The sequence below is a fragment of the Tamandua tetradactyla genome, chromosome 17, assembly GCF_023851605.1.
Source record: "Tamandua tetradactyla isolate mTamTet1 chromosome 17, mTamTet1.pri, whole genome shotgun sequence".
NCBI lineage: Eukaryota > Metazoa > Chordata > Mammalia > Pilosa > Myrmecophagidae > Tamandua > Tamandua tetradactyla.
This window is the reverse complement of record NC_135343.1, coordinates 67,287,886-67,303,076: the sequence shown is the minus strand read 5'-3', so window position 1 is coordinate 67,303,076 and position 15,191 is coordinate 67,287,886. Positions and strand designations below refer to the sequence as shown.

The following is a 15,191-nucleotide window of genomic DNA, read 5'->3' as shown; positions in this document are numbered from 1 at the left end:
TCCCTCATATTTTATAAGTTATTTTTCACTTATAATCATCCTTCTAAAGTCTAAGTTTCCTGAGGCCAGGAGCCCCTCTGGTTTATCTCCACACCTTCACAGTGATGACCCCGGGACCTGCCATTTCCCTCTGCCAGGGGCAGCTACCTTACAGAGCCTCTACTGCGGGCGGGGCTCAGTGTCCAATTAAAACCTCAAAAACATCAAAATCTGCTTGTTCTACAATCATCTATTCATTGCACGAATGATGTCAATTTTATCTCTGAGCATCTTCTTAAATAAATTTAGAAGTTACTCCTTTCCTGGAAAATAAAAAGTGTGGAGTATAGTTTCCACCCAAGCTTTCAAAGGCTCTGCTCTGAGATGTACGTACGGAACTCTGAACAATGAACACCCTTTGCCCTTGTCTCCCACCCTCACCCATCGTGTTCTCAGGATTCAGAAGCTGAGAGGGAAAACAGGAAAGGGACACAAGCTTAGCAAAGCTCCTGCCATCTAGATGTTTGCTGAATGACTGAATGATCAGCCCTCCAGCACAGGGCTGCATGCACAAAGGACTAGTTAAAAGGACCACGTTAGCACTTCTCAGCACTGCAATTTCCCTGCCTGTAAAATAGAGGTGATGGCACTTACATGATAGGAATGTGGCCGGGGATTAACTGCATTAACAGAGAAGAGTGCTTGGGACAGCGTGTGGCCCCTCCTCAGTGCTCACTGCCAGCATTATCCTTACTGTTACCACCAGTGTCATTCCTTAGAGAGATTCCTCTTCTCCAAGTAAAAGCCGCTGCAGGCATTCGGAGACTGCATTCCCGGCTCACCTCCTTTCTTTTCTTTCAGCTGGATGGACTGGGTGGCGTTCCCAATCGAGTTCTGGGCAAAGCAAATGAACTTCCTGCGCAGATCACGCTGAGTAACTTCCGTCAAGGGGAGGGCTCGGCGAATGACTTCATCTTTCAATGTCGATTTAATACTAGAAAAGTGAAAATCATCGCTGCGCCCACTGAGTAACATAAGTTAACATCTACTTTCAGTACTAGGAACTCCTCTGTGGCCAACAGTCTGGCTGCTACATATAATCAAATAGTAAAAGGAGATAGAAGGGGGGGGTATGAGGGTGGCTCAGTGGTAGAACTCCCCCCCGCCATGTGGGAGACCCAGGTTGGATTCCTGGTCCATGCACCTCCCAACCAACAGATAATCAGGCAAAACAAACAAACAAACAAACAAAAATTCAACAAATGGATGCTGCAATAATGAGATACTCACATGGAAAAATAATGAAATGTGACCCCCGCATACCAAAAAAATAGGAGATAGAGGAAGAACAGGAGATGGTCAGAGAGAGGGTTCGTTCTTGATTAAATCACTGACTGCTGAGCAGCCTTCCACACATTTATACCAAGATGTCATTTATGTGTGGGTATCATTTGACCATCCTTAATTCAAGAATTTCCCCCAAGGACAGAAAACAGTAACTGAAGAATCATATTAACAATAGCTTACTTCTGTTAAGGACTCACCGTGTGCCTGGCAGTCTTCTGGGTCCCGAAATTTGGGCTGTTTAATCTCCTGCATTCCTGACCTCATAGGAGCCTACGATTGACCTGCCTTCATCCTTCTAACCTGGCCAAGGACGCAGCCGTAGCATGGAAGGTAGGTCTCAGCCCAAGGCCATGCATGGGAAGGGGCAGCCTGCACCTCTATCCCCTTCTGGAAGTTGGGGGTCTCTGCATTTATTTACAGCTTGAATCAGCTGCCCACACAGCAGTGCTCACGTGAAGGATTCCGCTGCTGTACGTGATGCTTTAGGCTGTGCTGCTTGGGTACCACGGCCTCCACCTCCGGCATCTGCTTCCCACGGTGGCCTTGCAAAGTGGGCTCAAAGGGGCGTGGAGGCTCACGAGGTTAAAGGTCACATTGCTGATGAGTGGAGCGCAGAGTCGGGCCTGGGCATTCGCTCTGCCACACTGGATGACCGCCAACTCAAATCGATGCTAGCTTTACATGGGGCCCAATGACTTCTCTGTTCTAGAAGTCTTGCTAAATGTTATGGTTGTTTCTGAAATCAGTCCTTTATTTTTTGTGTTCTGATGCAATCTCTTCTAAACAATTCTGCATTTGTTCGTTGAAAGGTTTCAAAAACCAGAAGGAAGGTTTAATGCCCAGACGTTTGCTTTGGGACAGACCCTCAGACAAAAGAGGGAGAGCATCTTTGAGCGACCCACCTGGCAGATGGGACTGAAGTCTTCTGACTCCTGTAAGGATGGGAGTCCAGTTTGTGAGGCATTGGAGTCTCCAAAGGCCTGGAATTTTCATTTTTGTTGAGCCCACATCTCTCCCCAGTAAATTCTCCCTACCGGTCTGAGCTCAGGAGAGTCTAATTTCTTATAAAACACAGTAGCTCCAAATGTTTCAAAACACGTATCCCACCCCTGAGTTTCTTCTTTTCCAGGTTAGGTTTCTTCAACTATTCCTCATGTCACCTACTTTTGATGAGACTGTATTCTTGTGCTTCTTTCCCTGGAAACATTCTCGAGGGCTCAATGACTCTTAAAATTTGGATCTCTGAACTGGCCATATACTCTGAGTGGTGAGTGCTAGTTAAAATGGGGTGGAGGCCGCATTCTCTCCCTTTGTTGGACATGCTATGTCTATTCAAGCAGCTTGTGCCTTGTCTGTCTCCTGGTTGGCTTGATTTTTAAAGCAGCCATATCAAGCTGTTGCTTCAAATCGGACTTTAAAATAACTTAAATATTTCATTCCATGGAGCCTATCAGAAACTGTCCTGGGTCTCCCTGTTCAAAGCAAACATGCATTTTCCATTTCTGTGCTATTATTTTCACCAGTAGGTGGTCCTAGCAGTATGCCTCATTACTCGCTGTGTTTGTCCACCTCTGGGAGTATATTTTAGAGGTTTCTGAAGGTGAAAGCTTTTAGAGTGGGTTGCACAGAGAACAGTCAACTCGTTTTCTTCTTACCTTTTCCCCTCAGGTGTTGAGACTTCCAACTCCTGGTCAGAATCTTTGATGTACCATCTTAGCACAGGCACAGAGTCCTTTTCAAAGCCAAATCGTACTGTGCAGTTAAGAGTTAAAGGCTTTCCTGAAAATGAAGGAGGTCACAGAAAACAGGAAGGAAGGACATGAGTACACTGCCACCCAACCTGATGTGTCAGGCTGGCAGGCGAAACAAGCATACCGAGAACAGCCAGTGTCAGCACATATCTCAGGTGGAAATAAATAGAACCAGGTACGTTTGTCTTGAATGGGCAAGACTTGGCTCTCAAACACGTAAATGCATGCTCTTAAAATGCAGGTTCGCATAAACATGTCACTACGGGCTCTGACATGGTCCAAGGACAGACATGGGAAAGTGAGGATTTTAGCATCCAGCCTTGTCTCAAACAACTGCTGTTGAAGTACAAGGTGCTCCAATCAAGAACATTTTACTAGCCAATATTTGCATATTAAATTAAAATCATGAGGTTACTGCAGCATGTAAATTAAAGAATAAATTATTTAGATACTCAGGTGAGGTTTTTTTGAACAACGCATTATAGACGGGCATGCATGCTAATATACCAGTCTCTTTCTACCCATTTTTTCTGTAACAGGTGTGCAGATATACACTGCTTCAAACTCAACATTTAATCATGAAATAGTTAGGGTCTCCATTTGGAAATATATCTGTGCACCTTAATGATGTTTTTTTTCCACATGCCACCTTTGAAATTCAGAGAAGCCATATGTAATTTGGCTATTTTGAATTAATTTCCTTTTTCCTCTCTCCTTCCTTCTTTCCTTGTGATGCTGCCTATATTGCATTCTCTGCTTTTATAATCAGGATGCATCACTACTGCCACCCAGTGATCCTATACCATAATACCGATTTTTATATTTCTTTTTACAGTTATAAAAAGTTCACTAGCATTTGAAAATACACTTACTCTACTGACACAACCAACATTCAGGTTTTTGTTTTTGTTTTTTCACATGGGCAGGCACTGAGAATCGAACCTGGATCTCTGGCATGGCAGGTAAGAACTCTGCCTGCTGAGCCACTGTGGCTGGCCCCATCATTCAGTTTTAAATAGAGAAATTCTTATTTGGCTACATGGGAAGACACAGGTGTTATTGAAATTGACAAGATAAAGAGAAGCCAGAGAGAAGTCACTTTCCTCTCTCTCCAAAAAAAGATGATATAAACTTTGGAATAGAAATGGCTTGAGCAGAGATTGTCATGTTCCACTCTAATTCTCTCAAAGGCCAGACTAAACATCAAATTCATAATGTTTAATGATACTCAAGTTGATAACTTTCTAGACATACCCAATGGGCTTTACCAATAAAGTGCTTATGCCGGTTTGTAGGGGGAGTAGGAATAATCTAAAATCTATTGATCTTGTCCATGAACTAGACACTTACCATAAACTCCCCACCGTTTCTCAGTGCAGTGCTGTGAGGTCAGTTTCATGATGCCTATTTACAGGTTAAAACACTGAGGCTTACAAGGATAAAATAACGTACAAGGTTGAAATACGCATCAGTGGCCAAGTCAGGATTCACACCAGCTCTATACGACTTTGAAAGCCCTATTCTCTTTCCCTAGTATTACACTTGGATCTACTCCCAGAAGCACCGTGTCATTCAAGGTCAATAATGCACTCCAGCTTACCAAGTTCTACTTCCAGTGTATCCTTGACGGGATCCAGAATATTTGGTTTGAAATTGGTGTTTTTCACTGAAAGATGAAAATAAAATCATGATTTACATTGGGAGATCCAAAGGTTTTGTGGGTATGGCTTTGAGCTAAATGTTTTGGAGCTCCTATTCAAATTTTATCCACAATTCATGAAGTTTTGGGTGCTAATAAGACATTGGCTCTCGTTCAATCCATTTGTCCCAGGGTGAGTTTTCTTCCACACTAGCCCTGCTCACCAACTGCAAGCTTGAGCCTCCATCCCTGTCTTCTCCTACAAGATTTATTTTCGTGCCATCTGGCTGAGTGATCTAACAAGGTGGGGCATCCACCCGAGAAAACGCACAAGCCAACAATACCGCCTTCCTCTTTAAATCCATGGATTATCTCAGACAAAGAGTTCAGCCCTTTTTTCAGTAATTTCTTCCTCAACTTCTGCCACAAACTTTTTTTTAACTTATTTTATTAATTAAAAAAATTAACAAACAAAACATTTAGAAATCATTCCATTCTACATATATAATCAGTAATTCTTAGTATCATCACATAGTTGCATATTCATCATTTCTTAGTACATTTGCATCGATTTAGAAAAAGAAATAAAAAGACAACAGAAAAAGAAATAAAATGATAATAGAGAAAAAAAAAACTATACGTACCATACCCCTTACCCCTCACTTTGATTTACCACTATTTGAAACTGAATTTATTTTAACATTTGTTCCCCCTATTATTTATTTTTATTCCATATGTTCTACTCTTCTGTTGATACAGTAGCTAAAAGGAGCATCAGACATAAGGTTTTCACATTCACAGAGTCTCACTATGAAAGCTATATCATTGTTCAATCATCATCAAGAAACATGGCTACTGGAACACAGCACTACATTTTCAGGCAATTCCCTCCAGCCTCTCCACTACATCTTGAACAACAAGGTGATATCCACTTAATGCTTAAGAATAACCTCCAGGATAACCTCTTGACTCTGTTTGGATTCTCTCAGCCACTGACACTTTGTCTCATTTTACTCTTCCCCCATTTGGTGGGGAGGTTCTCTCAGTCTCTTGATGTTAATTCTCAGCTCATTCTAGGGTTTTTCTCAGTCCTTTGATGCTGAGTCTCAGCTCATTCCAGTATCTTTGTCCCATGTTGCCAGGAAGGTCCACACCCCTGGGAGTCATGTCCCAAGCAGAGAGGGGGAGGGTGGTGAGACTGCTCATCATATTGGCTGGAGAGAGAGGCCATATCTGAGCAACAAAAGAGGCTCTCTTGGGGGTGACTCTTAGGCCTAAATTTTATATAAACTTGACTTATCTTTTGTGGGGTTAAGTTTCATGTGAACAAACCCCAAGACTGGGGGCTCAGCCTATAGCTTTGGTTGTCCACACTGCTTGTGAGAATATCAAGAATTCAATTTGGGGAAGTTGAATTTCTCCCCACTCTCACCATTCCCAGAAGGGGGCTTGCAAATACTTTTTCAGTCACTGATCAAATCATTCTGGGATTCATCGGGGGATTACTCTGGACAAACCAACAAAATCTCATGTGCTACCTGAGATTCCAAGTACTTATGACATTCAATCAAACTATCTACATGAGTTATATTAGGAAATGCTCTAGTCAAAATCTAAATTTTGTAACAAATAAACATTTTTTGCTTTAGTCTCACACATAAGGTGACATTTTGAAGTATTAGTTATCATCTATTTTCAGCACCCTGCAATAATGACAATCCTTTGTTCTTCCTCATGCAAAAACATTTTTAAAATGTGTACATTGTACATTTCACTATTATTATACATTCTAGGCATTCCTAGATTATACCATCTCGATCTTTAACATCTATCTTTCTTTCTGATTTCATTTATGTCCCCAGCCCTCCTCCCTCTACCATTCTCACATGCAGCTTCATTCAGTGTTTTAACATAATTACATTACAGTTAGGTAGTACTGTGCTGTCCATTTCTGAGTTTTTGTATCCAGTCCTGTTGCACAGTCCATATCCCTTCAGCTCCAATTACCCACTATCTTACCCTATTTCTATCTCCTGATGGTCTCTGTTACCAGTGACATATTCCAAATTTATTCACTAATGTCAGTTCACATCAGTGAGACCATACAGTATTTGTCCTTTAGTTTTTGGCTAGTCTCACTCAGCATAATGTTCTCTAGGTCCATCCATGTTATTACATGCTTCATAAGTTTATTCTGTCTTAGAGCTGCATAATATTCCATCGTATGTATATACCATAGTTTGTTTAACCACTCATCTGTTGATGGATATTTTGGCTGTTTCCATCTCCTTGCAATTGTAAATAATGCTGCTACAAACATTGGTGTGCAAACATTGGTTTTGCAAATTTCTGTTAGTGTCTTTGCCCTTAAGTCCTCTGAGTAGATACCTAGCAATGGTATTGCTGGGTCATATGGCATTTCTATATTCAGCTTTTTGAGGAACCGCCAAACTCCCTTCCACAGTGGTTGCACCATTTGACATTCCCACCAACAGTGGATAAGTGTGCCTCTTTCTCCACATCCTCTCCAGCACTTGTCATTTTCTGTTTTATTGATAATGGCCATTCTGGTGAGTGTGAGATGATATCTCATTGTGGTTTTGATTTGCATTTCTCTAATGGCCAGGGACATTGAGCATCTCTTCATGTGCCATTTGGCCATTTGTATTTCCTCTTCTGAGAAGTGTCTGTTCAAGTCTTTTTCCCATTTTGTAATTGGGTTGGCTGTCTTTTTGTTGTTGAGTTGAACAATCTCTTTATAAATTCTGGATACCTGACCTTTATCTGATATGTCGTTTCCAAATATTGTCTCCCATTGTGTAGGCTGTCTTTCTACTTTCTTGTTGAAGTTCTTTGATGCACAAAAGTGTTTAATTTTTAGGAGCTCCCATTTATTTATTTATTTATTCAGTGCTCTTGCTTTAGGTTTAAGGTCCATAAAACCGCCTCCAATTATAAGATTCATAAGATATCTCCCTACATTTTCCTCTAACTGTTTTATGGTCTTAGACCTAATGTTTAGATCTTTGATCCATTTTGAGTTAACTTTGTATAGGGTGTGAAATACAGGTCCTCTTTCATTCTTTTGCATGTGGATATCCAGTTCTCAAGGCACCATTTATTGAAGAGACTGTTCTGTCCCAGGTGAGTTGGCTCGACTGTCTTATCAAAGATCAAATGTCCATAGATGAGAGGGTCTATATCTGAGCACTCTATTCGATTCCATTGGTCAATATATCTATCTTTATGCCAGTACCATGCTGTTTTGACCACTGTGACTTCATAATATGCCTTAAAGTCAGGCAGTGTGAGACCTCCAGCTTTCTTTTTTTTCCTCAAGATACTTTTAGCAATTCGGGGCACCCTGCCCTTCCAGATAAATTTGCTTATTGGTTTTTTTATTTCTGAAAAGTAAATTGTTGGGATTTTGATTGGTATTGTGTTGAATCTGTAAATCAATTTAGGTAGAATTGACATCTTAACTATATTTAGTCTTCCAATCCATGAACAAGGTATGCCCTTCCATCTATTTAGGTCTTCTGTGATTTCTTTTAACAGTTTCTTGTAGTTTTCTTTGTACAGGTCTTTTGTCTCTTTAGTTAAATTTATTCCTAAGTATTTTATTCTTTTAGCTGCAATTGTAAATGGAATTCATTTCTTGATATCCCCCTCAGCTTGTTCATTGCCAGTGCATAGGAACACTACAGATTTTTGAATGCTGATCTTGTAACCTGCCACTTTGCTGTACTTGTTTATTAGCTCTAGTAGTTTTGCTGTGGATTTTTCAGGGTTTTCGATGTATAGTATCATATCATCTGCAAACAGTAATAGTTTTACTTCTTCCTTTCCAATTTTGATGCCTTGTATTTCTTTTTCTTGTCCAATTGCTCTGGCTAGAGCTTCCAACATGATGTTGAATAACAGAGGTGATAGTGCACATCCTTGTCTTGTTCCTGATCTTAGGGGGAAAGTTTTCAATTTCCCCATTGAGGATGATATTAGCTGTGGGTTTTTCATAAATTCCCTTTATCATTTTAAGGAAGTTCCCTTGTATTCCTATCCTTTGAAGTGTTTTCAACAGGAAAGGATGTTGAATCTTGTCAAATGCCTTCTCTGCATCAATTGAGATGATCATGTGATTTTTCTGCTTTGATTTGTTGATATGGTGTATTACATTCTTTTCTTATGTTGAACCATCCTTGCATACCTGGGATGAATCCTACTTGGTCATGATGTATAATTCTTTTAATGTGTTGTTGGATTCGATTTGCTAGAATTTTGTTGAGGATTTTTGCATCTGTATTCATTAGAGAGATCGGTCTGTAGTTTTCTTTTTTTGTAATATCTTTGCCTGGTTTTGGTATGAGGGTGATGTTGGCTTCATAGAATGAATTAGGTAGCTTTTCCTCCACTTCAATTTTTTTGAAGAGTTTGAGCAGGGTTGGTACTAATTCTTTCTGGAATGTTTGGTAGAATTCACATGTGAAGCCATCTGGTCCTGAACTTTTCTTTTTGGGAAGCTTTTGAATGACTGATTCAATTTCTTTACTTGTGATTGGTTTGTTGAGGTCATCTATTTCTTCTTGAGTCAATGTTGGTTGTTCATGCCTTTCTAGGAAGTTGTCCATTTCATCTACATTGTTGTATTTATTAGCATAAAGTTGTTCATAGTATCCTGTTATTACCTCCTTTATTTCTGTGAGGTCAGGGATTATGTCTCCTCTTCCATTTCTGATCTTATTTATTTGTGTCCTCTCTCTTCTTCTTTTTGTCAGTCTTGCTAAGGGCCCATCAATCTTATTGATTTTCTCATAGAACCAACTTCTGGTCTTATTGATTTTCTCTATTGTTTTCGTGTTCTCAATTTCATTTATTTCTGCTCTAATCTTTGTTATTTCTTTCCTTTTGCTTGCTTTGGGGTTAGTTTGCTGTTCTTTCTCCAGTTCTTCCAAGTGGACAGTTAATTCCCAAATTTTTACCCTTTCTTTTTTTTTGATATAGGTATTTAGGGCAATAAATTTCCCTCTTAGCACTGCCTTTGCTGTGTCCCATAGGTTTTGATATGTTGTGTTTTCATTTTCATTCGCCTCAAGATATTTACTAATTTCTCTTGTAATTTCTTCCTTGACCCACTCGTTGTTTAAGAGTGTTTTGTTGAGCCTCCACGTATTTGTGAATTTTTGGCACTCTGCCTATTATTGATTTCCAACTTCATTCCTTTATGATCTGAGAAAGTGTTGTGTATGATTTCAATCTTTTTAAATTTGTTGAGACTTGCTTTGTGACCCAGCATATGGTCTATCTTTGAGAATGATCCATGAGCACTTGAGAAAAAGGTGTATCCTGCTGTTGTGGGGTGTAATGTCTTATAAATGCCTGTTAAGTCTAGCTCATTTGTTGTCATATTCAAATTCTCTGTTTCTTTATTGATTCTCTGTCTAGATGTTCTGTCCATTGATGAGAGTGGGGAATTGACGTCTCCAACTATTATGGTAGATGTGTCTATTTCCCTTTTCAGTATTTGCAGTGTATGCCTCACGTATTTTGGGGCATTCTGGTTTGGTGCATAAATATCTATGATTGTTATGTCTTCTTGTTGAATTGTTCCTTTTATTAGTAGATAGTATCCTTCTTTGTCTCTTTTAACTGTTTTACATTTGAAGTCTAATTTGTTGGATATTAGTATAGCTACTCCAGCTCTTTTCTGGTTGTTATTTGAATGAAATATCTTTTCCCAACCTTTCACTTTCAACCTATGTTTATCTTTGGGTCTAAGTTTTGTTTAACAGAGGGTAATTTTTCAGTTCTTGTTTTCTTGTTTCTTGTCCTGCTTGTAAGGTGCCTTTTCCCTCCCCACCCTTAGGAGGGTCTGCATAGGTATTACAGACTCCAGCCAGGTTTTCCCAGACTAAGCACATAGAAGGATCCTGTTTTTTAATCCATTCTGTCAGTCTATGTCTTTTGATTGGGGAGTTCAGTCCATTAACATTTAGTGTTATTACTGTTTGGGTAGTACTTTCCTCTACCATTTTGCCTTTTGTATTATATATATCATATCTGATTTTTCTTCTTTCTACACTCTTTTCCACACCTCTCTCTTCCATCTTTTCATTTCTGTCTCTCGTGCTCCCTTTAGTATTTCTTGCAGAGCTGGTCTCTTGGTCACAAATTCTCTCCGTGACTTTTTGTCTGAAAATGTTTTAATTTCTCCCTCATTTTTGAAGTACAATTTTGCTGGATATAGAATTCTTGGTTGGCAGTTTTTCTCTTTTAGTAATTTAAATATATTATCCCACTTTCTTCTTTCCTCCATGGTTTCTGCTGAGAAATCTACACATAGTCTTACTGGGTTTCCCTTGTATGTGATGGATTGCTTTTCTCTTGCTGCCTTCAAGATCCTCTCTTTCTCTTTGACCTCTGACATTCTAACTAGTAAGTGTCTTGGAGAACGTCTATTTAGATTATTCTCTTTGGAGTGTGCTGCAGTTCTTGGATCTGTAATTTTAGGTCTTTCATAAGAGTTGGGAAATTTTCAGTGATAATTTCTTCCATTAGTTTTTCTCCTCCTTTTCCCTTCTCTTCACCTTCTGGGACACCCACAACACGTACACTTGTGCGTTTCATATTATCATTCAATTCCCTGAGCCCCTGCTCATATTTTTCCATTCTTTTCCCTATAGTTTCTGTTTCTTTTTGGAATTCAGATGTTCCATCCTCCAGTTCACTAATCCTAACCTCTGTCTCTTGAAATCTACCATTGTAGGTTTCCACTGTTTTTTCATCTCTTCTACTGTATCTTTCATTCCCATAAGTTCTGTGATTTGTTTTTTCAGATTTTCCATTTCTTCTTTTTGTTCATTCCTTGCCTTCTTCATGACCTCCCTCAATTGATTGATTTGGTTTTTGAAGAGGTTTTCCATTTCTGTTCGTATATTCAGAATTAGTTGTCTCAGCTCCTGTATCTCATCTGAGCTATTGGTTTGTCCCTTTGACTGGGCCATATCTTCAATTTTCCTGGTGTGGTTTGTTATTTTTTGTTGGCGTCTGGACATTTAATTACCTTAATTAGTTTATTCTGGAGATTGCTTTCACTTATCTTACCTAGGGTTTTCTTACTAGATGAGTTTGTTGTCTATCTGTTCATTGACCTTCAGTTCAGCTTTTTCTGGGCCTCTAGCTTAAGTTTTGTTTAACAGAGGGTAATTTTTCAGTTCTTGTTTTCTTGTTTCTTGTCCTGCTTGTAAGGTGCCTTTTCCCTCCCCACCCTTAGGAGGGTCTACATAGGTATTACAGACTCCAGCCAGGTTTTCCCAGACTAAGCTGGCCTCCTTTCAGGGGGAAGGAATCACCTGCATCAGTTTTCCCTGAGTGTAAGACCCAGCAGGTTGAAAGACTTTCCTGTGAAGTCTCTGGGCTCTGCTTTTCTTCTCTTGCCCAGTATGTGGCACTTGTCTGTCCGCAGGTCCCACCAGCAAAAGATGTTGTGGCTCCTTTAACTTTGGAAGGCTCTCCCTGCTGGGGGCGTGGTGGAGACAGAGGAAAGGTTGTAGGCTGGTTTTAATGGCTTCAAATTGTGAAGCCCTGGGGTCTGAATTCCTTGAGAGAGGGATTCCACCTGAGTTGTGTTTCACCCCTCCCGTGGGGAAGATTCAAGTGGGAGACAGCCCTGAAAGCAGCCTGTTTCTGCGTTTGGGGCAGTTGCAGAGTGTGTAACCTCACCGCTGAATCCAGAGGCAGACAAGCCTCCATAGAAATAGCCTCAGAAGGCTCCGTTTCATCCCCTTTCCTCTTTTTCGATTAGCCCAATAGGCGACCTCCGCCTTGACCAGTTTCGCCTGAGCTGGGGGCCTGTTTTTAGTAGTCAGAATTTGTTTATTAATGCCACTATTGGTGTTTGGCTGGACTCAGTCTCTGCTACTATTACAGTTTCTTTCGTTTCCCTCCGGGAAGCCGCCTGTGGGGGAGGGGCATCTGGCGCCGGCCACTGTGGCTTGGGGAAGTGCGCATGGCTTGGGGAAGTGCATGAGGCTTGGGGAACTCACTGTTCTGGAGACTTGCAGCCGGTCCAGCTGGTCCAGACTGGGTTACGCTGTGTGTCCGGTCACTGTCATGGCTCCGGGAGCTGTTCTGTACTGTTTCTGGTTATTTAGTAGTTGCTCTGGAGGACGAACTAAAACGCGTGCACATTACTAAGCCGCCATCCTGGCCTCAGGCTCTGCCACAAACTTTTGAATTTACCTCCACTCTCAAACTTCCTCCTAGTTGGTGAAAATTCATGGCCTTGGTTCTGAATGTCGTCCACTCTTGCTTCTTAGGGATCTCCATCCCTCAATTACAGCTTCTCTTTCCTGCAGCTTTAACCTCTCTCCTCTTCTCCCTCTCTTTCCTTCTCTCTCTCTCTCTTTCTCCCCCCTACCCCCCCATCTCTCAACTTCTTTTCATCAGCAAATGCACATGTGCAGACCTCTCCATCTTAATAAAGGCAAAAAATTCCGCTCACATTCCTCTCTTACTCATTCTCCTTCTTTCACAGTGAAATTCTCTGGAGTTCTCTGTGCCCATTTTCTCCCTTACTTCACTGTGGAGTCTAATTTCTGTTCCCACCACTCCTATGAAACGTCTCTGGCTAAAGTTATCACTCACTTCTTTGAAGCTAAGTCCAAGAGGCACAACTGAGTTTTAATCTGTTTGACCTTCTGGCAGCATGGGATACTGTTGACCATGCTCCCTTTGAAACGCTCTCTTCCTTTGGGCTCTATGTTACTGTCGTCTCTTCCTTACCTTCCACCTCCATATTCGCTTCTCTGTGGCCTTGGTGGCTCCTCTCCCTCTCTGCCCCTTTTAAATATCAGCACTCTTCCTGTATCTGCCCTCATGTTCTTTCCATTCTCCATACTCTCCACAGGTAGTGCAATTCAATCTCTAGGCTTCTTTCCCACTAAAGACCTCAAAAATTCTAGTTCTCCTGCATCAAGAACTTCACTTCCTCTATTACTCTTCTCTACACCTTTCCACTGACATCCACGTGCAGGGTAAACAATACTCTTCATCTTGCCAAATCTGATGACCAGTTCTCAGGCTTCATCACTTTAAGGCAGAGCATCACTCCCTCCTTCCTGAGACACTTTATTCCCTGTATCTCTAGGACAGTTTCCCTGTTCTGTCTCCTTCGGGGATCCTCCTCCTCTTCTCAACTTCTCCAAATGTTGAATGCTCTAAGGCTCAGTTCTAGGCCCTCTTCTCTCTAAACTCATGCCCCAGGTGGTCTCTTTCTGTTCTTTAGCATTAAATATCATATAAAGTGGAGTGCTCACAAAAACATTCCCAGCCCTAACATCTCCAGACATGTTTATCCAAGTCATTGTGATTTAGATGACTAAAATTCCTTTCAAACTAATACTTAATTTTCCCCTCAGGCCCTCTTTTTTTCAGCCTTCCCTGTATCGATGAGAGAAATCATTGATAAATGACAATACCATTTATCAATTTATCCAGGTCTGATAACCATAGGGTCCTTACATTCCCTTTCTTTTATCGTCTATATGGAGTCCATCGTCATGTTCTGTTGACTCACAAATCTAATAATTTTTCACTATTTCCACTAAATCTATCTTCCAGAAAGCAATGAGTCATCTTCATCTTTTTAGAACATGAATATGTTCTCCTATACCAATACCTATAGCTATATACTACCATCAGTTTATTACAGAGAAGTTCAACTAGTTTCTCATTAAAATGTGGACTTTTTTTTTCTAACATGGACAGGTACTGGAAATCGAAGCCGGGTCTCTTGCATGGCAAGTGAGAACTCTGCCACTGAGCCACACTGCCCACCCAAAATGTGGACTTCTTATATCCCTGCTTTTCCCCTATTCCTCACTCCCAATCACCAAGTCTTTCAGATGCGTCTTCTGGATATTTTGTCCATCTTTCTACTTCCCTCCAGTCCCACTGCCACTACCTACTTCAGGCCACCTTTAGCTCTTGCCTGATTGACCACAGCAGCCTTCTAACTTTTTCTTTGCCTTCATTCTCACTCTCAAAAATCCATTTCCTATACATTAGACAAAATGATCTATTACAAATACTGATCTACTCATGACACTCACAGCTTAAAATACTCCATGGCTCCCCATTGTTCCTTGGATAAAGTTCAAACTCACTAAAACTGTGTGATCTCAGTCCTGCTTCCAGATGCCCAGTGATGTGTGGTTATGCTTCTACTCAGGTATTACTCAGGCCATCAAATTCTCAGAAACAAAATCTGTGTATTCACATCCAATTACCAATCTAATGGAAACTGCAATTCCTGCAATCTAGTTGAAAGTATAAGGGCCAGAAAGCAGGAAGGCGTGTTGAACTTTGTCTTAGGGTGCACTATATGGTTTCCATCATGGAATACTAGAAGAGGAGATAAAATTGATTAATACATTTGCTAATAGTTAAGTAAACCATTTTGTGGCTCTTTAATATAT

At 40.7% G+C, this 15,191-nt stretch overlaps 2 protein-coding genes across 17 annotated transcripts in view; one reads left to right on the top strand and one right to left on the bottom strand.

The window, feature by feature from the left end:
* LOC143661361 (uncharacterized) overlaps positions 1–15,191 on the top strand; it is a 63,212-nt gene that overhangs the window by 29,179 nt on the left and 18,842 nt on the right. For 5 of the 16 annotated variants that reach the window (XR_013164535.1, XM_077134912.1, XM_077134913.1 and 2 more), the window contains one exon: positions 1,517–1,656. The exons of 5 other annotated variants lie outside the window; for them this stretch is intronic. Coding sequence is in view for 5 of the 11 variants with exons in the window: in XM_077134912.1 (XP_076991027.1) it covers positions 1,650–1,656 (7 nt within the window). In the remaining 6 variants the exon portion in view is untranslated. Of the gene's footprint in view, positions 1–840; positions 1,008–1,516; positions 1,657–2,455; positions 2,594–2,994; positions 3,253–15,191 lie in introns of all 16 variants that reach the window. 6 more of the 16 variants (XR_013164531.1, XR_013164532.1, XR_013164534.1 and 3 more) reach the window with 4 other exon arrangements.
* IL18RAP (interleukin 18 receptor accessory protein) overlaps positions 1–15,191 on the bottom strand; it is a 32,898-nt gene that overhangs the window by 4,670 nt on the left and 13,037 nt on the right. The window contains 3 exon segments of the mRNA XM_077134901.1: positions 822–973; positions 2,982–3,105; positions 4,678–4,743. Coding sequence (XP_076991016.1) covers positions 822–973; positions 2,982–3,105; positions 4,678–4,743 — 342 coding nt within the window.